General features: G+C 43.8%; 1 protein-coding gene across 2 annotated transcripts in view; it reads left to right on the top strand.

Annotated features, from left to right (window-relative positions):
- The window catches only part of SEMA3E (semaphorin 3E), a 169,059-nt gene that overhangs the window by 105,725 nt on the left and 49,287 nt on the right, over window positions 1-14,047 (top strand). For both annotated transcript variants that reach the window (XM_079975172.1, XM_079975173.1), the window contains exon 4: window positions 862-981. In XM_079975172.1, the coding sequence (XP_079831298.1) occupies window positions 862-981 (120 nt within the window). The remainder of the gene's footprint in view (window positions 1-861; window positions 982-14,047) is intronic.

Genomic DNA, 14,047 nt, shown 5'->3' with positions numbered 1-14,047 from the left:
AATAGAACATTTAGCAGATGTTTTCGCGCTTTTCTAAATCACTTGTTTAGTTGTGATTTAGCACTACTGCATCCTTTGATAGCAGGCCTGGACAACTTGTGAGCTGTCAAGCCAAACATAGCTCAGCTTTGAGGACTCTCCCATCAGGACTTGGTTTTGGATTCTGCTTGGAACTGCAAAAGCTAGAGGCAGTCAGATATCTGGCCGGCCACAACACCTTTGCAAAGAAAAATGAGACCCCTTACAGTAGGTTAGAAAGGGGGATTTTTGCAACGGCGTCTTGTCCTATTTAAGAGTTGCTAGGCCTCCAGATTTGGCCTGATGTTGGGGGGAGGGTTAGGCTGTGATCTTATACACAGTTATCTTCTAGAAGTAAGCCCCAAAGGGACATGCTTTTGAGTAGGACTGAGTATAGTCATGTGTTGTCACCTTCGTTCTCGGAGTTTCCAAGAAGCAGTATATAATATTAGCATTAGAATATGGAAAGAAGGCTTAGGCCCCTTTTCTGCTTGGCTTGTTGAAAGGAATGTGATTTCTTGCTATTAGTTCTTCTCTCACGTCCATCAGACTCTGCCTCTGATGCGCCAGATGTTCTTCCCTGCCTCCATCATCTCCCAATTTGGCCGCCCCCCTCCTCTCTCAGGCTCCTCTTCCGGATTCCCTGAGTCTGAGGCTCCACAGTCCTGCCAACTTCTCCTCTGTGGAAAGGGAACTTCCATTTAGATTTGGAAAGCACATCCGTATGCCAGGTGGATAGAGGAAATTTGTTCAAGGTGCAGGCTTCATGATGTCACCTCAAGAGACAGAAGGATTGCTTTTAAACGAGGCCTACTTAATTGTAGTTCTTATCTCTCCTCTTAGGAAGAGTGCGCAAATTACATCCGTGCCCTGCACCGATTCAACCGAACACACCTGCTGGCCTGTGGGACAGGAGCTTTTGATCCCGTCTGTGCCTTTATCCGAGTTGGCCATCAGTCAGAGGTAAGAAACACTCTGCACAATTAGCCCAAAGAAGTCCTCTGTGAGTATGGGAGTGGGGAAACTTTGTGTAGTCTTCCTTCAGGTCTCTGTGGCTGCTTTCTGGGGACTGAAGGTCCCCACACCAGCTGCATGGATTCTTTATCGGCTCTCGGAAACCACCCTTTCCCTGAAGGCTGCAGAGCCACAGATGGTGAGTTAGACAGGAGCTTCAGAGCCACTGCTGATGGGCCTAGCTAGTTGTAGATGAAGCTGCTTGGAAGGAGAGGAAGACAAGGCCATGAACCTTGAAAGGTCTACAGCTCCTAAGCTCCCAGCTTCATTGAATTGCTTCATTGACGAAGCCTTTGGGGAAAGTGATACATACTATGACAGCCAACGTGGTACCGAAGAGAGATGGGACCATTATTACTCAGGAGACCTGCATTCTGGTCAGAATGCGTCTGTGGAGAAGGAAAGCTAGTTGTGAAGACCAAGACAGCCAGACCTATTGGCTCTCTAAGCTGCCATTCTAATTCCAGAACCAAGTGTGATGGTCATAAGACCACCTTGATTCTTACATGAGTGTGATTAGTTGTGTTGTATCATTCATACTCTCCCAATAAGAAAATAGAAAAGGGTATAATGTTCAGAAAGCAGCATTAGATTTGATTTAATGTGTTTTTATTGCATGAACTTTCAGCTGCGGCAGAGAGAGCCTACCAGCTTAGGGGTAAACATCAACTGACATCCCTACAGACACAGCAAAGAAGCTTAGAAAATATATGCAGTTACAAAGACTGTCCTTTCCATTTACAGTTTTTATCCAAACATATCCGAATGTTTGCCAGAATAGTTTGCATTTTATTATAAACTATCAATCAAAGAGTGTGTACATATAAATTCTAGCCATAATTCCCAACAGAAAAAAAGTATTGCTGAATGATTTCCTAGGGAAAGATTTGGATGGATTGAATAGGATCTGCTGTTTCCTAGGATATTGAAAATCTCCTCCTAATTGCTTGGAGCAGAATTCGTGAGCAATATTTACATTGGTGTAAAAATACTGTATACAAATCACATATATTTTTCATCAAATGTTACACTTGTTTTGAAAGTGTGGTTTCAGTCAGAGACATTACTATAGGAATGACATCCATGTTTACGCGTGCTCAGCCTGAGTAAATGTTCTCGCTATAGCAATAATATACCTTGCATTCTCAATTTAAGGCCTGCCAGTTGGAGCTGTTACCTTAGTCTTGTTTGTCAAACAGGCTATAGGGAAGCAAAAACCTCTGAAGACCATACATGTCAATGGATATACTATTGGTTTTGTGAAGGAATGTTCACAATCACCCTAGTACAGCAATGCACTTTGTATATTTGTATTCTTAGGCTGAATTTTTTGTTTTGCTGATATGGATATCAGCGTATGTGGTCTTTGTTGTTGCTTCAAGATACATCTATCAAGAGCCAAGAGCCTAGATAATTAGCTAAATAGTCCCTCTTCCTCCAACCCTGTTCAGATGAACTATATAGATAATAACAAATAACCAGAATCTGCCTCCCCACCACCCACCCATTTCAAACCAGCCATTGTGTGTGTAGGTCCCCAAGCCACCTCTCAAAATAATTCACACATCACACGTAATTTTAGTTTAAGGTTTTTGGGCACTATTTTTGCCACAACTTTATTAAAATACAAAATCTGTGAGTGGTTGTTTAGACATTGGTTATGACTATCTGTTCCCCATGCCTGGGTCAGAACTGACATTCCGAACGCCAATCGGAAGCCAGTTGAAGGGAAAGTCAATGTTGGGGATCAGTTGAGCTGAGCGTCAGTCCCTCAACGCTCACCCAACCAGCTCCCCAAAGCTTGCCGGCCCTGGTCCCATGACAGGGATTGGACAAAATCGTGGCAAGCCCCAGGATTCCTTTAACGGAGTTCCCTTCCAGCACCATTGGAGGGGTAGGCCCAGCCTATCCTGACCCCTCCACCACCAGCTTTTTATAACCAATGCCTAACCACAACCTTACAAGTTGTGACAAATTGCTAAGTAGTAGGCAAAAACCAAGTGGCACCAGCCAATCAGCCAAATGGCAAAAATCCTACTAGGCCCCTGCACCAAGGCAGACGACCCCATGACAGGCAAAGCAAGGTCAACACAGGGCGGGCGGGCGGGCGGGCGATCCGTTGCACTCTGCTAAAGAGAAAGCAAAAGCCGGAGTGCCCCGGTATTTAAAGACTATGGTCCCACCCACCAATTTGCTACATGCAATTTGCCACAGCAATCCAGTCAGCCAATTGATGTACCAGTCAATAGCCATTAACCTGCCTGGCAACACAGGGCTGGCCTGGCATCCCACACCGCAACACGCACTCTCATTTAATGGAGAACACGCTTTGCACACACACACCCTTTTCTTGGATTGCCATTTGTTAAATAAGTTCCCACCTACAGAGAGCTATTTTACAATCTATCTAAAAATGTTAGTTGTTATGTTAGTGTGCTACCTGTTCACTTTATCATTTTTGTTAGTTTACGTGGAAATTGTTTGATTTGGTTGTGCACTTTTTGATGATTTTATTGTTTATGACTACTTTTAATGTTTGTAAATATGCAATCTCTTATATGTTGTAAGCCGCCTGAGCATGGTTTTAACTTTGGAAAGGTTGCAACCAAACAAAACGACAGATTGATTGATTAGTGTTTTTTCGTTTTTAATTATTTGTAGTCACTCTACTTCTATGATATTGTGAGTTGCCTTGGGTGGGTTACGTCCCCTAGAGGCAGCCTATAAATGATTTTAGAAATAAATAATGCATCCAGTTGAAAAGGCTGCCAATGGTTTGTTCCGCTTCAGCATTGACTAAATGCTCTGTAATTAATTACTCAGTGAATTCTTGCAGGCCTGTTTCTCATTCTTGGTCCTGTTAGCTGTTTTGTGAGCTTCCATGTATTTCCTCATCAATCAATCAATTAAAATGAAAAATGCATAAAATGAGGAGGGATGTAGTGCTGGAGCTAAGAGGCTGAGCTCAGAATCGGGAAGACAGCAGTTCAAATTTCACCTCCTCCACGAACTCATGAACTCAGACACACAGCCTCATTCCCCAGTACAGTGGTACCTCAGGTTACATACGCTTCAGGTTACATACGCTTAAGGTTACAGACTCCGCTAACCCAGAAATAGTGCTTCAGGTTAAGAACTTTGCTTCGGGATGAGAACAGTAATTGTGCTCCAGCGGTGCGGCAGCAACAGGAGGCCCCATTAGCTAAAGTGGTGCTTCAGGTTAAGAACAGTTTCAGGTTAAAAACGGACCTCCGGAACGAATTAAGTACTTAACCCGAGGTACCACTGTACATACATGGGAGTTATGCTCACTAACCTATATATACTATAGGTTATACTAACCTATGTAGCTGTTGTGTAAGGATTATAGCAAGCTCATGTCCGTGAAGCATTTTGAAGACTCAGAAGTGCTCCATGGGAGGCAATGGTTGTTCTGATTGCTGTGGTTGTTAATTCTGTCTGGATTGTACTGAGATGTTTGATCCCACCGTATCCCTAGCCTTTCAAGCCACTGGGCTTTTTCTTCATTTGTTTTTTTAAAAAAACAAACAGAATGCTAAAGCTGAAATTCTCCCTATGTAGACTTGAAAGTGCATCCCACTGATATCAGTAGGCAGTACGCCACAAGGAATTCAATAGGACTTGATTTTGAGTGGCTGTGGTTAGGAATGCACAGTAAATCTCATTGATTTCAGAGTAGCTTACTCATAAGTAACTGTCCTTAGGACTAAAGCCTTAGAGCTGTAGTGGATGAGTTTGAGCCCCGCATGATGAAAAGAAGTGCACAAACATTTTGATCCTCCCCCTTCCCCCAAAATAGCATTCTGGGGTGCATGCTAATCTAGAACCCTTTCTCTGACTCGTTTGTTTTGTATTTGATTTTTCCGCTGCCATGAAACAATAAGGGGCTTCTGCTCACCTGTTTTAGCTCTTAATTTGACACAAACAAGGTTAGGATTAGGATGTAAATCTACCTGAGCCCAGCATTTCCAACTGCACTGTCCATGAATGGAGATTTTACCTGCCATTTATTATCTGTTGAGCTCCAGTGCATTGCTTGAATTCACAGACTTTCAGTTCATTGTTTCTGCTCTTTGTCCGTCTCATGCAGCCTGCAAATAGATTCCCTTAATTCTTTCAGTAGTTATAGGCACCCAAGAAAAGCGCTACACCTATCACAAGGGAACTGGGAGATAAACTTATACAGCTGTCACAGGATCTAAATGTGGCCTATGGAATGTCGCTGGACATGCATGTATTGGTGTTGTGTTTTTTTTGTTGTTGTTGTTTTTTAAAAAAAAAAACACCAGGCATTTAAAACTGACAAGTTGAAATGCTTTTTATTAATTGTCTCCATAACCAAAATTTATGTTGTGGCTCCCCGCTCCGCACATCTGACAAGTAAAGGAAATGTGGATAAATGGATATTGTTATATTAATAAGACATCTGTTATATAGGATTAGTGATATTAGTCAACCGTGAGGCCATGTGACAAAAGTATTGAAAAATGTGTTTCACCTCATGGTAAGTTATGAAAGGCTTGCGTGAATCCACCAACTGAAAGAAAAGGAGAGCCGTTTTCAAGTCCTGTGGCACCTTCAAAGATGAACAAATGTTCTGTGGTGTGAGCTTATATGAGCCAGACTTCACCCAAGGCATGAAGTATTTACCTAAATTGGTGTAATGAGAGAAGGGTTGTTGGTTTTTTTAATCAATGAGGCAAAGCGATTAAATAATACAGAATAATGACCACTCCCTGCATTAGCTGCGGGGTGGCTTTTGCATGGTCGTGCACCGCCCCCCCCCCCGAGACTACTAGACCCCCGGCAAGGTACTGGCTTCGCTGCCCCCCTAGCTGGATACCTATAGGTTCCCACCTAGCCTCGTCAATTAGCCTATCCTGGCGGGGGGGGGGGCATTGCCAAGGGAGTTGGCCAGGAAGAGTTAGGACCGCCCACACGCACAATAGAGAGTGTAACTTACCTGTTGGTCCTCAGTCGGCTCCTGAACTTCCCCCACCCTGCCCTCCCTCAGTTTATGCCTTCTTTTGCAGTTTAACCTTCTTCTTTACAGCAGGGGCTGCTGCAGTCCTAGATGGTCGCCATTGAGGGACCGGGAAGGAATTCCCCTGCATTGGCAGGTTTCGCCTTCCCCGTAGCAAAACGTCACAACTTTGGTGGTTTGTAGGCCTTGGACGGAATCCTTTAGTCTATCTTCCCTCGATTGGGGGGGCATGAAGTGGTGACCCATGCCTCCCCTGCGGCGGCGAACCCAGGGTTACTCGTTAAAGGGGTTGCTTTGAGGGGAGGCACTGGCCATACGCCAATGGGCTGTCATCTCCCCCACGATGCGGTGAAATGGGGGGGGGGCAGGCTCTCTGCTTGAACAGACATTCTCCAGAGTCAGCCCAATCCCCACACACTTTGGATAACCCTGGTGTTTCCCAGATCTCCAGCTGGGGACTGGGAGGGATAAATGCCCAATGCCTAAGCCAAGGTCTTCCTACATCTGAGAATTTAATAAAGTTGTGGCCAATTTTAATCCCATAACATGTTGTCAGGTGTCATTATTCCTCCCAGGGGTCGCCTGGGGTTTGGGGGGTCTCCGCCGGTCCTTGCAAAACAAAGTAGTACAAGATTTAGTGAGTGACCAGCAGCCACTGATAAAGAGCAGATTTGGAAGTTCTGTGGTTGAAGGGAACAGCTAAAGAAGGGCTATTGCATTCATTCATTTCCCACTCCCAGGATTCTGAAGTCCATGTTGCAGAGCTGAATTTGACCCAGGTCAAGTTCATAGGGCATAATCTGTTAGAGAACTCCAATTCCACGGCTTCATAAATGCAAATTGAACCAAATTTCTCTCCTTATTCCTACCCTGTGCTTCATTTGCTTTTTCTGACAATGGAGATTGAGGCCCTTTTGACAAAGGCTGTATTATCAAACAGGCTATTGAGGCTCAGACCTTTGGCGCATGGTTTTCATAATAGGGTACTGTTTGGGGCAGTGATGCTGCCCATGACCTCAAAATTCTGTGTGTTTTGATTTGTAGTTTTTAAGTGGTCCACCAAGATCCCTAGCAATCTAAGTGATCTGTGGAGAAGAAAGCCTGAGAAACTTCTGCTGCAGGCAGTTTCATAAGACATACTTAAATCTCGTGTCAGGGACTGGACTGAAGAGGAGAAGGAATGGTGGTGGTCGCCCCCTGCCCCCTTCCCCTGTAGCTCCCAGAGAAAAGGAAGGCATTCTCAAATTACAGCAGGGCTTTAAGGAAGATAACAGCTCAGAGAGAGGCAAACAACAAAGTTATGAGGTGTTAAGAGAAGGAGGAGGGGAGGCAGAGCGGTTGGCTGACACGTCACTGGGCAGCCTAACCACCACCAAAACGCGCATTCCTTACGAGTGCAAGAACGAAGAGCACAAAGACCATTGACCACAGACTGACACCGTAGAGGCAGGTGTTGTTGCTAGAAGGGAGAGGGGCGGAGCTCAGTGTGAGCAACGCCATCACTGGGGAATGGCTGGATTCTTTGTCTTTCACCGTGATGACTGAATAAAATCATAAGTAAGAACTTTCTTGTTTCCTCCCTGCTTCTTGGTGCCATTGGGGGAGGAAGCGAATTCCTCACGCCTGACCCCTCGTTTTATAATTTTGAGTTACCTTTGTAACAATGTCACAATGGCCCACATTACCCAAAGCAAAGTTTTCATCCTCTTAGCTCAGGGGTGTGGAGCCCTTCAGGTATTGCCAAACTACAAATCCCATCATGCCCAGCAAACATGGCCCATGGCTGGGGATGATGTGAGTTGTGGTTCAGTGAGACACCCCAATCTTAGCTATATTGTAACCATCACTTTCTAGTGTGAGAGAGCCCAGATCCATCTTTACCACGTTGTAATCAGCTGCCAGTAATAAAACTGCGTCATCTTCAATGAGTAGATAAATGCCTGCCGGCTCATTTGATGGAAGAGTCATATATTAAGGCTTTGTTTTAACAATTTTGGTATGTAGAGACCATAGCAATCACTGCTATGATTAATGTGCAATTGGGTTTTTTTACTTATAAATTGCCATTTTTGCATTGTGGTATATGAAATAATAAGTAATTAAACTTATTTCTTTATTTTAAAATATTTATAGGCTAACTTTATGATTGAAACTGGGGGGGGGGGTGTACCTCTACACCCAAAAATCAATGAAATGTTTTGGTTGACTGCATGGGTCTGTTGTGTGTGCCCTGTTCCCTCTTTGCAAGCATGATGTGTGATTTGATTAAGAGACTTTTGAGAGTGAGAAAACTGTAGCAATAAGTAAAGAAAATGAGGACTATTGACTCAGCTGGTTCTTTAAAACTAGAGTAGTTGACCTTTGTAATGAAGGCACTTATTAATACTTCTTGAGCAAACTACTGCAGAGAAAGTCAGGTCTCATTGTTTTGAAGGAGTCTTTGTATGAGACATAGGATGTGTGGATAGCTGGAGAAGGCATGGCTTTGTCTTGTTATACACTACTCTGTGCACATCCTGCCAGTGTGAAATGAGAACTGGGGGTAAAAATGCATTATTGGGTGTGTTTTTTTGAAGAGTCTAGTCCTGGTTCCATATGACCCACTGCCGGTTCTTTCCCTCAGGTGGTCACGCCAGATGTGTGAAATCACTCACTCTCTAGGTACATCGTCCAAAGAGCATTTAGACCTTTATCTAACTACGCCAAAACCAGAAGAAGCAGAGTGGGCTTATAGTTTGTGGTCCACACTTAACCCCAGCTTGTCGTGAGGAGGGGGGATAAGATTTAGGTTCATGCATTTTCTTTGTGCTCTACTCTTGTGCACAACACAAGTAGAAAGGGACCTGAAGTCTATGTATATACATCTGCACGTGTGATTCAAGCACCAAGGCAAAATGCAAGATTTGCACAAGGGAAGCCTCCCTGCATATGGATTGTTTTGAGTTCCATTGTAAGCCCAGAGCCACGTGATGCGATGCTCTGTAAGAGGTGCACATTGTGGTTGTTAATCACCCTCTCTGTTCTTCAGTACTCTTGATGTAAGATTGTCCTCATGAGCAATGAATTATTTTCTGCCTGATGACACCTACATTCTGTGGCCTCGCTGATTCATAAGAGAGCCAAAGGAACAATGGGCAAGTTTCAACGCAACCTCAGAATTCAAATTTTCATATTGTATAAGGGTCAGACTATTTGTCTAGCATAGTGTCATCTACTCTGTCTGGTAGAAGCTCTTACGATTACCTACTTCCAGAACCTTAGCAAGAGCTGCCAGAGACTGAACCTGGAACAGCATGTGCTCTGCTGCTGTTCTTGATCATCAGGACCTCAATTCCATTCTGAGGTTAATTGCATGGTGCTACAGCACAGAGATCTGATGCTTCTGTCAAAATGAAAAGATAAATAATGTACTCCAAATTTAACAGAATACTTGAGTGGATCAGTGCTGTTATGGTCCCTGCCTTCTTCCTGAATTGGGCAAAGGTAAATTAAAATTTCATTTTGAATTGGTGGCTGATGCATAATCCATCGGTCTGACCTAAATATCACTGCATATCATTGTCACGGTGCTACCTTATCATTATAGGCTCTGTGTCTTCTAATAGCTGAGATACTTTTCTTCCCTTTGTGGCAGAGCATATGCTTAGCGTGCAAAAGATACTGGGTTCAGTCCCTGGCAAATTCAGGGAGAACTAATCAGAGGAACCCCACTGCTGCCTTCATGTCTCTGTGTTTCAAACATAGGCATTAGGGTGGAGAGGGGTTTCTGGCCCACAGGTCATATTCAGGTCATATGGCATGTGAGCTATTCCTCAAAAACCATGCCCACCTGCCCCACACTTTACCTATATGATGGTGTGGGTCATCTGCTGATGTGGCAACATGGGACACAGGTGGCGCTGTGGTCTAAACCACTGAGCCTCTTGGGCTTGCTGATCGGAAGGTCAGCGGTTCAAATCCCCATGACGGGGTGAGCTCCCATTGCTCTGTCCCAGCTCCTGCCAACCTAGCAGTTTGAAAGCACACCAAAAAGCGCAAGTAGATAAATAGGTACCACTGTGATGGGAAGGTAAATGGTGTTTCCGTGCGCTCTGGCACTCATCACGGTCCTCCGTGTGCCAGTAGCGGTTTAGTCAAGCTGGCCACATGACCCAGAAAACTGTCTGTGGACAAACACTGGCTCCCTCAGCCTGAAAGTGAAATGAGTGCCTCAACCCCATAGTCACCTTTGACTGGACTTAACCATCCAGGGGGCTTTTACCTTTACCTGGTGTGGCAACACATGGCTTGCTGGTGCAAGACATGCTTCTACTGCCAATCAGCTGATTTGTGGTGGGAGCATGTCTTGATCCATGGGCATGAAGCTGTTTGCACTGAAACCATTGCTAAAATGGAGGAATTTAGGGGTTTTCACAATAACTCCTGTTAACAGTATCTGCTGGATGAAGGCTAGCCCAGAGCAGCAAGAAGTCCTGCTACATCTTTGCATCAGGTGACTGTGACTATGAATGACAAATCACACCCACTGCATAGATTCTGTCCCAGGGCAGGCTGATTGACAAGAAGTGTGGGCAGGGCAAGAATGTGTGCAAAGATACTTTGGACTTTGCCTGTTTAATTGATTTGCTTTATTTGCGGCACAATCCTAAACTTGCCCACTCAGAAGTCTATTGTATTCATTGGGATTCCTCCCAGATTTAGGATGGCAAGCCCCTTTCCTCGTGGCGTATTGGTACAGGAGTGCAGTTTACAAATTACTGTTCTTGCAAGGCCACTTCATGCAGAACCACATTAAGTGCATGAAATCATGCCATAATTTAAAAGCTTCCTAAATGAGTTCACATAAACAGTGGATTGAAGGGCAGAGCGCAGCAAGCAAACAATTTCAATAGTAACTAGCACTGCATATTTGATTATATAACTGGATTTGCTTGATAAACAGCCCTAATTGGTGGCTTTCTGGATGGCTGGCTTCTTGACCAGACAATGACATACTCAGGCACACATAAGCAGTGTGTCTGGCTCAATATGCTCAGGGTAAGAATTTGTCACACTCTTCATCTAGTGAAGGGCTGACTCCTGTTTGATCAGCAAAACCAGATGTTCTGCCTCCCTAAGCCCCTGCACGTTGGGCCGCGGAGATGAGGTCATAAGGAAACGGATCCAGGAGAAATAATTGCACAGAGCTGCCTTGGTTTGGATTGCAATATGATAGGTCAAAAAAGATAGCTTCGAATAACAAAAATAAATATTTGTACAATCACGGCTCTCAAGTGAATCAATGAGGTTTGGGTGGGTTACATTCACGACAAGCCATTAGGAAAGCAAGCACAGACCATTGAGAAAGAATGTGGAGAAATATCATAAGCAAACCATCATCATTCCCACCTAAATTGATGTCCTTTACACCTAAATTGATGTCCTTTAAAACTAGGGTTGGTTCCCTAGGCTTTGCCTACATTCAGAATCACCGTGTGTTTCTTCTACAGCCCATTCTTAAAATGGTTCACTCACAAAGCCTGGGATTTGCTTCATAGTGAAGCCCTGCTAACCCTGAACTCTTGCAACCTGACAGCCAAGTTTACTTGGAAGAAGCTCTGAACTGCTGCACATAGTGCTTGAGCCTCTGAGGAGAAGGCAGGATAAACAACCAAATAAGAAAATGTCTCCATTGGTAGGGCCTGCTTCAAACGTTTGGCAGCAGCTCAATTCAAGAGTGATTGTGACATGTGTTGGCACCGTTATAGCCTGATCCCAACTGTGTTGACTCAGAAATAAGACCCACTGCGATCATTGGGAGTTATTTCCTGGTAATTCTGCATAGGGCACAAACCATGAGGCAGCTGTCCACGTTCTTCCACTTTTGCAAGTCCTTTGAATGGAGTCATTTCTTTGAACACATTGCTGATGAGATGGGATGGAACACTTCTATTCCTTTGAATTCTGCAGTGCAGAAGGTTCCAAGTGGACAAAACACTGATAGGAGATTGCTCAAAGTTGAAAAATGGAAATAAGCCTTCCAAAGAAAAGCTTCCTTTGCCCAAAGCCCCTTGATCATTTTCATGTACGTCCCCTGGGCCTGGCTACTCATTTATTGAATGTCTGTGATCCTCCACTCCTTAAAGACAAACAGTGCTCTCCCCACTTTCGCTTCTCTTTGTCAAGATGCATGGAAGTTCTGCGGGACAAATGAATATTTGTTGACCGACAAATATTTTTTCTAGATTCATTAACATGGCACTTGGAGCTTCAGGTTAATGATGATGTCTTAAAAAAAAAAAAAAAAAGCAGTCCGAACTTGACATCTTCAAGTGATCCTTCATATTCTTCCAATGACTGACAAATTGCTGCAAATGTGAGAAAATAAGTAAATAAGTTGATTTTGGACCTGTCTTCAGGTTTCATTCTGCTAGCTCCATCTGACAGTTACCGGTAATCTTTCAGACTCCTGCTGATATTCATGAGCTGACTGTGCTGTAGAGTACTAAGCAACCGGAATAAACACTAAATAATCTGTATTTAATAATATTTGAGAATTGTTCCGGAAGTATCCCAAATTAATTAATGGTTTTTATCAAGAGACTCTTCACTTCTCCTTTTTCCCTATCTCAAAAAGGTCACCCCCCCTAGGTGTGCCATCTTTTCATTCTCCTCATTTTCACTCAGTCATTCATCTAGAATGCTAATTACATCTTAAATATTCATAGGCTTGAAAAATTGCTATCCTACATTTCCCATTAGTTTTTTGGGTTTTTTGCTTGTTTGTTCTTCTGATAAGCTCTACAATTTCCGGTAACCAAATCTTGCTTTCCTTTTTTTGCTTTCCTGCTGTACTAAGCAACCGTTTTGCACCTTCCATGAAGCTGCAGGTGGCAAGTCTTTCTTTTCAAAAGACAGGCAATCTGGGTGCGGTCGTACTGAATCCCACCAAGTCAGGGGTTGAGCCTGGAAGAATCTCTAAGCTCATGCTTGCAGATTCTAGCAGGACAGAATCTGGGAGGGTAGAAGCTGGTGGATTATGTTAGAAGTCTGGCCTGGTGGAACCTGACGGAATCAGGGAACAAACTAGCTTTTCAGTTTCTATTCCGCAAAAGCTTATGCTGTAATACATTGTTTAATCTTTACGGTGCTACATGAGTCTTCATTGTTTTCATTTGCAATGTATGGTTTAGCTAGGAAGAGTGCATTTTGAACTGTGGTATCATCACAAAGTGGTGATGGAACACAGGATGGGGGAGCTCCTGGTGTTCAACAAAAGCAAGAAAAATAGGTCTTACAGCAAGGGTGGGAAAGCTGTGGTTCTCCAAATGTTGTTGGACTCCAAAGCCTATCAGCCTTGCCCTGCATGGCCAGTGGTCAGGAATGATGAGAGCTGTAGTCCAGAAACGTCTTGGGAGCCACAGGTTAGTTATCCATGGCCAGAGGCAGATTTAGGAGAGCGCAACTGGTTTGGTCACACTAGGCACTGAGACTTGGGGGCACCGCAGGGGATGCCAGAACTATGAATTAGAATGGAGCATGAGAAGTCAGCTACTGCTTTGGCTCACAGCATCGTCATTACCATCATTAAAGTGAACTATACACCCATGCAAAGAAAAGTTTGGGCAATTTTCAATCGCTGTTTTGTTGACATGGTTACCATTTTGAATCCCTAAGTGTGCAGTTGGCTCTCCAAGCAGTAAGCTAACCAATGCATATTTTTTTCAAAAATTAGGTTTTATTAAAGATTTCTTGTGTTACAAAACAGACAAATAAGCAGAGAAAAGTACAATTGGGAGAAAAGAGAGGGGAGGGGGAGAGGGAGGGAGAGAACTGATACTTGCATGGATTTGTGCGCTCAGTATGCATTAAATCAAACCAGCATTTCTTGATCACAGCAATCAGGATGGCTATTTTGATAGGAATCCCAAATTTTTAAACTTACAACAAGAAGGAGAAACCCGACTTCACTCCAGATTTTCCAGTATGTTTTTACTTTACAGTTCCATATATTGTCTATATCATTTATGT

This window comes from Podarcis cretensis, assembly GCF_951804945.1.
Source record: "Podarcis cretensis genome assembly, chromosome: 5".
Classification (NCBI taxonomy): domain Eukaryota; kingdom Metazoa; phylum Chordata; class Lepidosauria; order Squamata; family Lacertidae; genus Podarcis; species Podarcis cretensis.
The sequence above is the reverse complement of the archived record's forward strand: the minus strand, read 5'-3'. Positions and strand labels throughout refer to the sequence as shown.